This window comes from Stegastes partitus, unplaced genomic scaffold (assembly GCF_000690725.1).
Source record: "Stegastes partitus isolate 25-593 unplaced genomic scaffold, Stegastes_partitus-1.0.2 Scaffold1503, whole genome shotgun sequence".
Classification (NCBI taxonomy): Eukaryota; Metazoa; Chordata; class Actinopteri; family Pomacentridae; genus Stegastes; species Stegastes partitus.
The window spans coordinates 75,538-89,900 of record NW_007579234.1 but is presented as its reverse complement, the minus strand read 5'-3'; the positions used below and the strand labels follow the sequence as shown (position 1 = coordinate 89,900).

At 41.4% G+C, this 14,363-nt stretch overlaps 3 protein-coding genes across 3 annotated transcripts in view; 1 reads left to right on the top strand and 2 right to left on the bottom strand.

Moving 5' to 3' along the window:
- Nucleotides 1-223: 223 nt before the first annotated feature.
- maip1 (matrix AAA peptidase interacting protein 1) lies at nt 224-4,204 on the bottom strand. Its single transcript, XM_008300148.1, has 5 exons — nt 3,885-4,204; nt 3,681-3,752; nt 2,018-2,144; nt 1,371-1,524; nt 224-1,261 (listed from the first exon to the last, which is right to left on the bottom strand). Exons 1-5 carry the CDS (start codon nt 4,194-4,196, stop codon nt 1,183-1,185), a joined length of 744 nt encoding a protein of 247 aa, XP_008298370.1. The 5' UTR covers nt 4,197-4,204; the 3' UTR covers nt 224-1,182.
- A 240-nt stretch (nt 4,205-4,444) lies between these two features.
- On the top strand, nt 4,445-8,098 carry tyw5 (tRNA-yW synthesizing protein 5). Its single transcript, XM_008300147.1, has 8 exons — nt 4,445-4,578; nt 4,910-5,064; nt 5,250-5,319; nt 5,405-5,449; nt 5,560-5,697; nt 6,805-6,892; nt 7,061-7,177; nt 7,382-8,098. Exons 1-8 carry the CDS (start codon nt 4,498-4,500, stop codon nt 7,699-7,701), a joined length of 1,014 nt encoding a protein of 337 aa, XP_008298369.1. The 5' UTR covers nt 4,445-4,497; the 3' UTR covers nt 7,702-8,098.
- A 2,226-nt stretch (nt 8,099-10,324) lies between these two features.
- Nucleotides 10,325-14,363, bottom strand: part of lrrfip1a (leucine rich repeat (in FLII) interacting protein 1a) — a 61,825-nt gene continuing 57,786 nt past the window's right edge. The window contains exons 36-41 of the mRNA XM_008300151.1: nt 13,659-13,768; nt 13,453-13,502; nt 11,777-11,894; nt 11,619-11,698; nt 11,427-11,531; nt 10,325-11,344 (exon numbers count right to left, since the gene is read on the bottom strand). Coding sequence (XP_008298373.1) covers nt 11,237-11,344; nt 11,427-11,531; nt 11,619-11,698; nt 11,777-11,894; nt 13,453-13,502; nt 13,659-13,768 — 571 coding nt within the window. The 3' untranslated portion in view covers nt 10,325-11,236. The remainder of the gene's footprint in view (nt 11,345-11,426; nt 11,532-11,618; nt 11,699-11,776; nt 11,895-13,452; nt 13,503-13,658; nt 13,769-14,363) is intronic.

Genomic DNA, 14,363 nt, shown 5'->3' with positions numbered 1-14,363 from the left:
TGTAATCTTTATCAGAAATGGTTACGTTTAGCAGTTTTTGCCGAGTTAGATTTAATTGTATTTTTATATGGCCTTCTTTAATGTGTACGTTTTTGCTGTTTGTAATTATTTAAGAGTACTCTGAAATGTTTTCCTTCAAACACATATATATCTGCAATAAAATGCAAGTCATACATAATAGATGTCGAGCGTCAAAAATACTATAGGAACCTTATGGCACATATTTGAGTTCTCAAATCTTTAATAAAACAGTCAAATGTCTGCTGCAGCTCCACGAAGCTGCCTCAACAATCACAAACACATGTACACACAGGCATGTAGAGTAGTCCAAAGTCTCGCAACTGCAACAGGTCAAATATTTTTGCATGGGGAGGAAGACAAATTTTTTGTGTGTAGAAAAAAAACAAAACAACAACTGGTGCACTGAAATGTAAGATCTTTATAGTACACAGTTCCACAAAACATGATTTCCCTGCTCAGTCTTCTCTGAAACACAGAAGATGTGAGTTTCTACGTGAAGTGCCACATAAAACAAGAGTTTCTTTTTTTTTTTTCTTCTCAGTGAATGATTTCATATTTGAACCTGTTGGTAACTTACAACACATTCTTCATAAAATCCAAGACTGATTTTTAAAAAAACAACAAAACTCATTGCAGATTTTAACCATTTGAGTCACATCATCGGACTTGGGTCAGATATTGTCAGCAAACAATCTTCAGTATTCGCTGGGACAAACGTGTTGCATCAGGTCGATCAGAACCCCTCCCCTCTGGTACTACAGAAGAGCTAAATTAAGCAAGGTGGTTAATTGAAAATCATTTTCTATTTCTCTGGCCCCGTTCCTGAAATTAGCCAACTCTTCCAGAGCAAGAGTTCATGGACTTGCCAAGTTCTAATCACTGGTTTCTACAATATAAGAGAGTGAAGAAGAAAAATCAGCAACACTGTTACAGGCAGCATCAGCGCTGTTGTGTTTGGCTCTTGCGTCTGTCTGCGGTGAATAAATCCAACTTCATCCCGGTGCCTTCCTCAGACTTCTCAGTGAAAAGCTGTGCCTCGATTCCCCTCTGTGGACAAAGTTGAGCCGCTTTCGCTCAATTTAATGAAAGCATAATACTGAGGGGAATTTCACGTCTGTGACTAGTTTTCCACTGGGACATCTGCCTTAAATCAAAACCGCCTTAATCAAAAAAATGCACGTAATCTATCCTCGTAATGGTCCAGTCTGGAGGCACTCCTCTAGTAAACTCCCTTTGGAATCTGGCAAAGACAAAAAGGAACATTGGAACGACGACTACACAAAGTCACACAAAGGTTTTCATTATTTTGTACGCACGAGTGATTCTACATCTAACAAGAAGATACTCACTCATAAAATGCAGATAGAAGTCTTTTAGTTTCTGGTTTGCCTTCTCCACCTCCATTGACCGTCGAATTGGTAAAAGTCACCTGCACGCACTCATCGGGAACTTGTGCGGTTGTCAGGTACCAGAAACGCATCAGAATGCAGACAAACGTTCTCCCTGGAAAGAATCATACTGACACTGGTTAACACTGCACTTTATTTCCAATTTAAATCACAATAAACAAAGATTTTGTAGCATATGCCAATGTGAAGGTCAACTCTACCAGATAAATAAACTATGAACATTGAAAAAGCGGCTCAGAAGCTTCAGTAAATGGTTCTAAATCTTTTCTCTTGGTGAAAATAATGTCTGTGTTCGTGATAGTTGCGCGGGGGTAAAATTTTAGATAACTCTCATTTAAATTGTATTTTGGCTTATAATGAAGTATAATTAAAGACGCAGCCCCTATCGGGGTCCCGGAGATGTGGCTGACTAATGTGGTTTCAATGGAGCTCTGTGGCACACAGGAACAAGACATGTCAGGCTATAGACAGACACAATATGAGAATAAGTGCATTGGTGGTTTTTAGTCTTGTCATGGGATTTGCTGACAGTACAAAAGGGAGAGACAAATTACCACCAGATTAATCCAAAAACACTTCATTCTTACCGTCTTTGTCAAAGAAGAGCGACACATCTCTGGCCATCATGTAGATGATCTGATCAGGATCAACAGAGAGGGCTTTCTTGCACTCAGTTGACAATGAGTTGCATTTTTCCTCCAGCTCTCCAATCATCTGCAAACACCAGAAAATTAGGCAAGGAAAGATAACTGGTATGACATCTACAAGCAGCATTTCAAAATACTGTAAGTGTATCCTGATTTATCACTAGACATCTCGACTGTGCTATGTCACTGTGTTATGCTGCTATGTTATGTGTGTATACACCACAATAGTGAGTCCACACCTTCGCAACATCACTTCACTGTCAACTGATTCAAAATTGTATCACCTCTCAGTTATTTCTAATTTGAGCACCACATTGTTGACAATTCAGGCCCCAATGTAGAAACTCAACAACAAAAATGACGACACCTGTGATCACTGAATCAAATATTAAGTACACGGTGGATTTCCAGTTGGCCTGACTACATGAGCATGTTTATAAAATGAGCTTTGGACACAAGACCTTTCTCAGTTTTAAACCTGTGGATTGGATCTATCTACAGCATGGCTCCACATAGAAAAGAACTGGAGCTGAGAAATCTGATTTAAAAAAAGATTGCATGAAGATCAGTGAACAACTGAAAATCTGAAATCAGGAAAGTTACAGCGATTGTCTTCTTAAAATGACAGCGCGGATAGTGCGCTGCTTTCACAATCTACCTTTTAAAAACAGACCGGTAAGTAGAATCTGAGCTTATGTGACCGCTCAGACAGCGTGAAGGAGACTGCATGTTGTCAACTGCTATAAGTGACATCAAAAAAAAAAAAAAATCTTTAGTACAAAACAGCATTATGTAGTTTTGTAAGAGAACATGAACTGAAGCCTGATGAATGTTGAGGGCACATTCTTTGGTCAGATGAGACCAAGATAAATGTGTTCAGCTTAGGTTGGGGTCCAGCGTTATTGGCGTGAACCTGGCCAGGGCAACCAGTGAATGCACAATCCTGACAGTGAAGCACAGAGGTGGGAGTTTGACTGCATTAGTGCAAAAGCTGTTGGGGAGATGACATTTATAGACCGTTTATAGCACCGTAAATGCCTGTGGATATACCAAAATCCAGGCTGACAAGGGGACTACCAGTCTGCAGAAGCTTGGCAGATGAGGAATATTCTAGCATGATAACGATGCACAGAACGCTGCCAAAATCACACTCGTTTCTAAACAAAGATAAAGCTACACAACTCCTCCAGCAGGTGAAAAAAACACAGTCTTTAAAGAATAACAGAACATTTCCTCAGAAATTTGTGCAACACTATTGTCCTCCAAGCTAGGGAGGATTAGTCGGTTATCAAAAATAAAGGTGGACATATTAGCTACTGAAAAAAGTGAAAGTTTTGAATATCAGTAACTAAAGGTGTACTGACTTTTACTGGGGTGGCTCTGTCTTTAATATAGTAAATCTACACTATGAGCATTTAACCTACAGTTCAACATAGAAGTAATGCAATTACTGTAAGGTGATACAGTTTTAATCATTTGACATTTAAGGGGTTTTGCTCAGTGTACTTCTGCTGTATACTAAACATCTTCTATGCAACCAGTATGTATCTTGACACTGGGATCAGATTGAGATTTGCGGCTACATTGTGGATAACATACTCACATCTTTAGCTACGAGCCCCTCCAGAGATTCAAACTGGGACTGAGACAGCAGATTGGAAACACGCCAGAAGGCCTGCAAGAGTCAACACAACGTCTTCGTCAGTATCTGAGCAGAAACAACCCGCTGGGAGTTTAGCTTCGGGCTGCTGTTGTAGCTTTAGCTAGCTAACAACAATAACACCACCACACCCGGGGTTTTACAGACCTGCTTCGCTCCCTCTGAGAATTTTTTGACGCTGAACTCTTGGTCGAAGAAAACTGTGATCAGAACGCAGTTGATCTTGCTGCGGAACCAGAAGATGATGTTGTAGAAGTCAGTCCCCTCGATCTTCTCTTTGGTCCCGCCCTGCTCGGAGCTGTACGGACGGACCGCTCGTGCCACAGAGGCGGCGGGGGAGGAGGGAGACAACCGCATTCTACCGGACCGGTTCAGGACGCGACTTTCATTTAATAACAAGCGAGTGAAGCTCAATGTTGATGGCAACCTATAACAACCTCTTAACACGGGCAGCGCCATCTTTTTTGTCTGCTCAAGACTTCTTGTCCGTGTTGGTTTAGGTTCCGGTTGGAAACAAGTACTACGGTGCAAATATACACACAGATACACTAAAAACACGAGCTCAGTGACGCAGTTTTTTTTATAACAATATTAAAACAACCTAGCATGTTAGAATTAATCAAAAGGTCGTGTTGTTGTTGTTTTTTTTAAGTCGATTGTTACGGTCTTTCTTCCTTTTGTTTCCACGGGGAGCACGGACACTGTAACACACGCTGAAGTTGTGAGCTGCTAAATGAATTTCTGCAGCAGATCGCGTTAAATGGAGCTCCAGGAAAAAATACACGTACCGATATTTTGCGGAGTGGACAGGGACGTGTTTCTGCGTGACATTTATCCACAGGTACGACACTTCCGCCAACCACAATAAACTGTGACTCCAGTATTTACTCACACACCTCACTGCTGTTCTTCTATTACTTCTTTATAGCTGCTTTAAAATGTCCAGCAGTTTAGTTTGTATAGATATTTATCTTTAAGTCACAACAGAAGGGAGCCGAGTGTAATATCACTTAAAACTGTGTCTTATAACTTATAAATGTGTTTCTGTGATGCACAAAGATCTGTTTTAAATCCAGTGATCTGAGATGGGCTGTAATGTGGATTATAGGCATGCCTATTTGCCAGTCAAGTCTCCCCACACCTCCATGTTAACAGTGAGCGTTGTTTTCCAGCGCAGACCAGCCCTGCTGAGAGGCGTGTGTCTGGGCTCCTGCCTGGACAAATGGACGGTGGAGTATCTTGGACAAAAAGGAGGCGACAAGGAAGTGAAGATTCATGTATCCACGGTACCACGGATGGATTTTCTTCGCAAAAACTTTGCCTACAAGTGAGTTCGCACTGTCACATGTGTGCCCTTGCACCTGACTGTAACTATCTCACCTACAGGACTAATCCAAACCCTTAAAACACAAATCTGAACCTCCAAACAGCCCTGTTGGAGTGACCTCACCTCTGAGGTCAAACACACACATCAGTTCTTCTCCACTGATTTCTCATGTTTCATATTTACAGGACCTTGCCGTTTAATGAATTTGTGAAAAGAGCATCTGAGACGAAACACTCAGACTTCTTTCTGTGTGAGGTGAGGATCATAAAATACAGATATAGTGTATTTTTACAGTATGTTGTATTTTCTTAATGACACAGAGTCCTTGTTGTGACTTTAGGATGAGAGTTATTATCTCAGATCACTGGGAGAAGACGTCCGAAAGGTACCAAGAACACTAAACCACGATGGATGAAGCGTAATGAGATTTGTTGTAGATTTTTGTATTTGTATGGCATAAATCATTTACTGAAACTGGTCCTTCCTCTCCCGTAGGAACCTGCTGATCTGAGCAAGCAGTTCCCAGACCTGGCGGAGGATTTTCACATCCCACGCTTCTTTAACCCTGATCAGTTCTTCTCCAGCGTCTTCCGCATCAGCTCCTGCGGCCTGCAGCTGTGGACGCACTACGATGTGAGTGCTGGAATGTGTGGCTGCAGATTAGGAGCTGCGAGTGGAAAAATTAGTCGGCACAAAAATGTTAGAACCAAGCAGAGTGCTGTGAAGATGTACATACAGACGCTTTTAGCTGTAATTAGTCAAACATACTGTTAATAATCCATATAAAAGCGATTTTTTTTTTTTGCATTTTCATTCTTTGTGCTTGGTGCATGAGTATTACATTTTTTCACAAGCTTGCACCTTGTTTCCTGGGTTTTTGGGTGACCAGCATCCTCAGGACTTCTTACAGAGGTGTGATGGAGAGCGTTCTGACATACTGCATCCATCCATTATCTATACACCGCTTAATCCTCACTAGGGTCGCTGGGTCGCTATCCCAGCCGACTTAGGGCGAAGGCAGGGGACACCCTGGACAGGTCGCCAGTCCATCACCGGGCCACACTTAGAGACAGACAACCAAGCACACTCACATTCACACCTACGGACAATTTACAATCACCAATTAACCTCAACATGTTTTTGGACTGTGTGGGAGGAAGCTGGAGAACCTGGAGAGAACCCACGCTGCACAGGGAGAACATGCAAACTCCACGCAGAAAGATTCCGGTGCCCCCACCGGGACGCGAACCGGCGACCTTCTTGCTGCGAGGCAACAGTGCTACCAACTGCGCCACCTTGCAGCCTCATACTGCATCTCAACATGGTATTCCAGCTGCAGTCGGTCAAAGCCCTGCAGAGGATAGTTAGAGGAGCTGAGTGGGTCATAGGAGTTTCCCTCACGTCTGTCCAAGAATTCTTCCAGAGCCGCTGCAGGAGCAGAGCACTGAACATTGTCAGGGACTCCTCACACCCTTTCCATAAACAGTCTGAACTGCTGCCATCAGCCTGATGGCATCAGGCAAACGTTTCCAGAGCATTAAAGGAAGAACCTCCAGAATGCTGCACAGCTTCATTATCAGAATGCTGAACTGCTGATCCGGATATGCAAACACTTGTTTATTTAAATTGCTTTAAATTATTGGATCCTGAAGAAACGCTGTCTCATCTTGCCTGTATTACTGTGTCTATGCTGTGAAATGACAATAAACTTGATTTGATTTTTGGGCTTCATCCCTCCAGGTGATGGACAACCTGCTGGCTCAGGTGACAGGGATGAAGAGAGTGGTTCTCTACAGCCCCCAGGATGCATTGCACCTCTACCTATCAGGTAAGCGGCGATAAAACATGCCATGTCTTTTGGTTCGAAAGCTGAAAACATCTACTGTACAAGCTTCTTCCGCTTATGTTAAGCACTAGCATCGCTGTTGCTTGGTTGGATGCATTATTAATTCGGTGCGCTACTACAATGACTCGTGTTGTTGATGTAACCCATCAGGTGATAAGTCCGAAGTCCTGGATATTGATGCTCCAGATCTGAAACAGTTTCCTGACTTTGTGAAGGCAAAGAGATACGAGTGCGTGCTGGAGCCTGGAGATCTGCTTTTCATCCCTGGTAAGGAGAGCTGCCTGCAAAGCTCAGCTACAGAAATGTATCGTCATGAAAAACCAAACACAGTCCACTATAAACAGCAATACATATTTTGGAAAGTATGATGTAAATTACTTTTTAAAGCTGATTAAAACAGCATCAAGGAATGTGAATGAAGATGTTTCTAATATCTAAACACTTCACATAACCCAGTTTAACTCTTTCCAGCTCTATGGTTCCACAACACCCTTGCTCTGCAGTTTGGGGTGGGTGTTAACGTGTTCTGGAGACATCTACCCACGGACAGCTACGACAAAAAGGACCCGTACGGTAACAAAGACCCGGTGGCTGCAACTCGAGCCCTCCAGGCCGTGGAGAGGGCGCTGCACATTCTGGACGAACTCCCACCAGATTACCGGGACTTTTACGGCCGCCGCATGATTCAGCGCATCCAGAAGAGGACGTACTGTGACGGTCTGTCGGGCTCAGACGCACGGGAGGATTCTGACACTACATTACCCAGCAGCCCCTCCACCAAACCTGGATAAGGATGCAGAGAAATGTGAACAGAACTTGTATTTTGCTGCACATTACTCAGCCTGGACACTGGATCTGAGAAATAAAACAGTGGCGATTTTGGCCTGTAATTTGCATAAAGATTAAAATGACACAAACAATTTTTACTGTGGAAGAATCTTAAGCATCAGGGAGTTTCAATACGGGTCATAGTCTTCTCCAGCACACTATAATTCATCCTCTGAAGTGCTATTGGTAGGAGAGACTTACAAAACAATCACAATTTGTGCTACAGTGGGTATTCGAGACAACTGTAATATTCTACATATACGACATTACGACTAGCTTTCGTAAAATACTTTGATCAACTGAATGTATTTTAGTTTGTTTTTTTAATTGCAAAATAAATTTTACACCCTTCAAGCCTAACTTTTCAGATAAAGTCCTGCATGAAAAGTCAAATAAATGGAACACAAGTAATCAGCAGAAAAATGCAAAATGTAGTTTGCAAGTAAAAGTCCTGGTTTGGTAAATCTGCCATCACTAGATAAAGAGTGGAGCATCATCAGCATATTCTAAAGGTTTAAACTACTTTAAATTCAGTTTTATATTCAAGGACAGAAGATGCATTTGAGGGCTCCAAACATGATTAATGAGAGACCTTCTCTCAAATTCTTTGTGGCTGATTTATTGAAATGAAACCACATGAGAAGCTTAGAGTGAAAAGTGATTGTTCTATGGAGCTCGTAATGACTCGTATACGTCTGAAATGTGAGTCCGACTACACTCTTACTTTTTGGATGAAGCTTAAAAGGTCGGAAACCTCTGGTTTAAACTTGTATTAAAATGTTGATCTTAAAGCTGTCAGATGAATGTAGGAGTAGAAAAAGTACATTTCCCTCTGAAATGCAGTGGAGTGGAAGGGAAATATGCGTTAAAGGGAAATACCTGGACGTACAGGCGTCTGTTTAATCACTACTTGACAACTTTGTGACCCACCCTGTAATTTGCTGTACCTTGGCTGGAGTATCTTGTTTAGGTAATGCAGTTTCACCTCAATCATTCTTATTGGTTCATAAAGCCTAAACAATAACCTGTGTATTAAACATACACTGCGTATTTTTTTCCCCCATGAAATACATCCCCTCCTGCTTTAAAATGTCTTACATGTACCTCTACATTGTTGATTCCTCTAGAATGTGTAGATCTATTAGTTTCCCACCTCTCTCTCTTTGCACTCACTGCAGCTCAAGCACACCAGCTCACTTAGGACTCTGCTCAAACATTTTACAACTACTCTAAACAGCCCAAGTTGTTCTGAAGAAGAAGGATGATACAAACAGTCTCATCCTGCAAACTGACAGGATTGTTTCCCTACGTTTGTTCCATATGAACCCCACAGATGAAACCTGGAAGTCTGTCATCAGTAAACTGCAGTTTTAAGATGAAAATGTTGAGCCATAGTGTTGATCACTAATTTTACTCATGATTCTTAACATGTGGATGTTAACAGGGTGGAAAAAATGGGACTTTTTACAGAAGGGAGTTTCATTGTTTTACTGGTTTCTAAATGCAAGTATCTCAACTCCAGGGAGCTGCTTTAGATTTACATTAATCTGAGGGTTAAATATCTCATTTTATTTTTTCATCATCATCTTTAAAGCCTTTTTATCTATAAAGAAAAAATTCAATGTTGTGGTCTTTAGTGTCTCACATCAACTGTGATGAATATTCTTGTGTTCCACCATGATAAAGATCATTTGCTCTGTAACATTTTAAGTTTTTGCATTCTGAGAGCTGTATACAGTTTTTTTTTTTTTTAAAAAAGGTAAAAATGCTATAAACTTTAATACTATTTTGGTTAAAAATATAGAAATTTCCTGTGTTAAAAGCTAAGGGTCAAATCTAACGCTAAAAATATAAATACTGCTTTAAGTTACAGTTTAGTTGATAAAGCAATTTAAAAACATTATTTCATTTGGTAAAGATCCTCCCATTATATGGACGCCTGTGACGTGATGTTCTTTTCATGAGCTCCAGGTGTGGGAGCACACAGATTTTCTACCTGTGGACAACGTGGACATGGGATGTTCAGTTTTTGATGGAAATTAATGGGCTTAAATGGATTATTTCGTCTTCGATGTGAGAAACTTTGCCCTCCTGTGGTTCAGAGCGGCTGTCTGTTGCCTTTTGAAATAGCCTTCCATCAGATCCTTTTCATAATGAACATTACCAACGATTAGAACGAATCTTCTCCAAACAAGAACCATTGTCGTTATACAACAAATCATCTGAACATGACGGTAGAAAACATTATTAAATGTAAATATGACATGTAAATGAGAAGCTCCTTATATTCTAACTGGAAACCAAGCAACTACTGTTGTGATAGAAACTCTACTTTACTAGGCGACTATATAAAGAAATGGAAAATAACCACAGTGACACTAAAATCTCAACTCAGCATCTACCTACTTGTTTGTTCTTTAGCTTTCCTTGCAGGGTCAAGACTGAACTGCCGAGCTTCGCCTCCACTAAAGGTCCTGATGTGGATCACAGCCAAACGCATACGAAGACTAACGCAGGGTATCTGCTGAAACAAGCGTACGGTGAGAGTCTGGTCTCCGTTACTGAAACGCGCAGGTGAAGAAACGGTACAGTTTGAAATTTTATTGCACAAAGAATACAGTTCTTTATGTTTCCTTACAAACATTTTAAAGCTTTGTAAACAGTGAAGCAGCATCTCCCCAGTGTGTTCAGTATCTCCTGCTAACACCGCTTTGAGTCCCTGTTGTCACATTTCTTCAGTAAGTCTCAGCATTTACGAGGGCGGGTGGGGGTGGGGTGGGAAGAGAGCCGACCAGTGATGGACTATATAAAGCAGAAAGAAGCTCTGAGAGTTGACTGTGTCCTAGTAGGAGGTGGTTACACACAGTAGGTCAAACCTGTTCAGTAAACTGTTGGCTACTTAAAGAGCTTTTCACTCTGATGTTTAGTTTGTGTCGGGGGTGCTGAGCAAGCCATGTATCTGGGGGGGGGGAAAAAACACCCGAACAGGGCCAATATTAAAAATAGTTTGGCTTCTGAAGGTAACAGTCTTCACCACATCCGTCTTGAATTTCCTCCACGTGAGCGAGGCGAGGAAACGTCTCGAGGAGAGGCAGCAGGAGGACAAGAAACAGTGCAACATTTTGTCTCTGGCTATAGAAAAGCTTTGGTGCCCTCCACGTGGCCTCGTCCCCCCTGCAGCAGAGCAGCGCCGAGGTGCGACCCAAGTCACGGCCGAGGCAAACGTCCGCTTCACGTACGCTCTGGGCGCGTGCGCACGTCGCTACGAAGACTGCTCATCAGACAGAAAACAGACAAAGAAATGGCACGTTGCTTGTTGGTGTTCTCTATTCTGTTGATAACTAAGTTAGATTTTTATTTAATTTTTTTTGTTCTTTTTCTTAAGGTTGCTTGTAGGCAGATGGAAGAGAACCCTCAGAAAGCAGGACAATTCTCTTCCCGGTGATCAGCCAGTTGTGGATGCAGAGAAGGTGGAGCGGATGTGCGGCGTTTGGCTTCCTACGGAGTCTGTGCCATGCCCCGGCTCGACTTCATCTTCTCCAGTCTTTTAGATAGATGGCTGTTGTTGGACTCGAGCTCGTCGATTTTGTCCAGCGCCGAACGCAGCTGTTGGGTCAGAACAAAAGATTTTCAGTTAGACTGAGCCTCCGTGAATAAACAGTTTTAACGTCAGACAACAACACCGTGCCTCTCTCTGTAGTTTCCGTTTCTCCGCCTTCAGCTCGTCCTCCACCTTCTCCGAGTTCTCCGACGCAGACTTGTAGCGCGTCACCTGACCCTCAAGTCTGGTCACCTGGATGTCACAGAAATGAAAGTCAAGACTGTCGTCGTGATTCGGGGCGCAGCGTGACGCGACCGCTCGGGATTCCTCTTAACTTACATTTTGCTCTAAAGCGGTCACTTCCTGTTCGGCCTTCACCAGTTTGAACTTCAGGTCGCTTATTTGTCTGTTGGAGTCTCCTGGAAGATTTGTAAGCAAATTATTAGCAGGGTACACCACGCATACCGTCAACGACTACACACTGTTCCCACACTCACTCTGTATCTCCATGATGTTGGGATCATTGCCGTTTTCAACTATTTCACCGTCTGGACTGGAGGCGTCCGTGCCGTTCTTCTGCGTCTTCTGCTCCAGCTGGGCTTTTAGTTTCTTTACCTGTAAATGGAGGCAAAACACGTCATCTGATAGTGATCACAATACTTTTTTTTGACGGTTTTACTGTCAATAAATCCCATGAAGTGACCTAAACCACCAACAATGTGTCAGCGGATTCTTCTCAATCAGCTCCTTCTGCAGACATTAATCTTTGAGGTGACCTGGCAGCTCAGTGATGAATGATGCGTTTGATTCCTGGCTGGCTCCTAACTCTCTCTACCCCACATTGCCTGTCTCTCTCCACCGTTAAGTCGTTGGATTTCTTTTTTTAAATTGACCAAATGACAAAACTGGAGATATGATTAGGATGTTTAAAATCAGATTCAAGCAGAAATAAATAATACGACTGGACATTATGATGTGTAAACTCATTAATACACTCAACAATCCTGTTTAACCCCCGACCCAATGAAAACCCCTATACAATACAGCAGCTTTGTCAGCATTCGTGTGTGAGTTAAAATCACAGTCAAGGTGGCTTAGGGATGGAGAAAAATCCCAGTCGCTGAGAGGGGACAGGAGTGTGATTTTTTTTTGGATCACACAACCCCAAGTATAAATGAATTGAAACATACTGATGACTAAGGTGTTCTGACTGGTTTTAAAGAAACTGGGCTTTTAAGGGGAAAGAGGAGAGTTGTGAGAAGTTTTTGTTTTGTTCTGTTTTCTTAAATACCTCAATTGGAGTAGTTTTTTTTTTGTATTGCCTGTTTAGTTTATTGAATTGGATTTTGCATTTATTAATGGTGAAGAATGGGGGTAGGACTTGACAAGCCTGGGCTTCTTCCTATCCCGTTTCGAACGAGTCCAATGTGTATTATATTGAAGTTGGCTTTTTATTTTTTATTTTTCTTTTCCATTTTTAAAATCATTTGTTCGTTCAAAATAAACAATAAAGAAGTTTACAGAAGTATAGAAGGAAATGTAACGCATTGTTTGCTCTTACAGCCTCTGTATCGAACAGACATTATTCACATCAGACTCTGAAGATTGTTTGAAGACTTTTTCCTTGAAAACCTTCTTTGAAAACTCCAATATTTGAACAAGAAGTGATTTGTTTTTTTGACAAAGCTGCCTGATCATCACCGGCCCATAGTAGGTAGACTGAGTCACAACAGTTAGAATTAAGTAAAGGCACATAATGCCTAAAACATATCCTCAAAAAATGAAGGAAACAAATCTTTAATTAAAAAAACTAAACAAAACAAAACAAAAAAAAAAACACAAATATATTCTAACTTCAAAAAAAAAAATCTAATTTAAACAGCACATATTAATTACTTTAAGCACCGTAATTTAAATTTTTTTAATAGCTTTTTTCCAGTAAAAAAAATAATTGTCTGTACTTTTCAGCTTCTCTTGACGCATCATTTTTAATTTTTCTGACGAATACAGTTCTAACAATCTTTCAAGTCTGTCTTAACACAAAGGTAACTTATATACACTTAAAGATCCATGGCAGTAAGGCTGTAAGAGCTCAAACTCTAAATTCATCTTCTCATCAGGCTAAACTAAATTAGCTACAGTCCTCTGACATATTGAAGAATCACTGACTCACCTGCTCTATCATTTTTTCACGCTCATCCACCAGCTTCCTCAGGCGAATCTCTGAAAGACAAAGCACACGTCTGAGAAAAGCTCACTAAACATCTTTGTCACACATCATCAGTTCTAATGGAGCATCACAGTGCAGCAAAATCACATCTCACAACAACAAATACAACTGGTCGATCTTTTGATGAAAAAAAAAAGAAGTTAACATACCAGGGGTGGGAGGAGCCAAGGAGATGGGAGGAAGGGGGCTGAGGATGATGCATGCAACAGAGCAGGCATCCATGGGGGAGTGATGGAGTGTGAAGGGGGTGGGGGGGTGTTAGCATGCACAAACTGTGGAGAGGAGGGTCAACGCAAGAGCACACAGCTTCTAGGGCTACAATCACAACATATGACCACACACAGTAAGGTACAATGAGACTGAAGTGTGAATGTGAACACCAAGATTAGTTTGAACTTTTCTTGCAAGGACCTTTACAGAAATGCATCTAGAGCATCGTTTCAGTTCAGTAACAGCAGGGAATTTATTGTCTTTTTTCCATTTAGTGCAACAAAACGCAAACATACATTTATATGCATTTCCTGTGCTTTGGAAACTAGTCAACAAAACCCTGTGAACAGGACGGGAGCTCTTGAAACTTTAAACTTCAACACTATGGCGAGAACGTGTAAAAGCTAGTTTGCTAGAGTCTCAACGAGAATTACGAGTTAACATTTTTATTTATTTGTTTTTATGATGCGAACACATGAATGACATCCTCGTATCGTCCGTTGGCTGTTGCAGAGCAATCTGATCGATGACATGACAAGCAGCATTACAAATGTGCATCAGAAACTTTATATATAACAAGTGCAGTATAATTTACAGTTAGTTAACATTTTAGATTCTCATCTTTCCACAAATAAAGTTTTTCT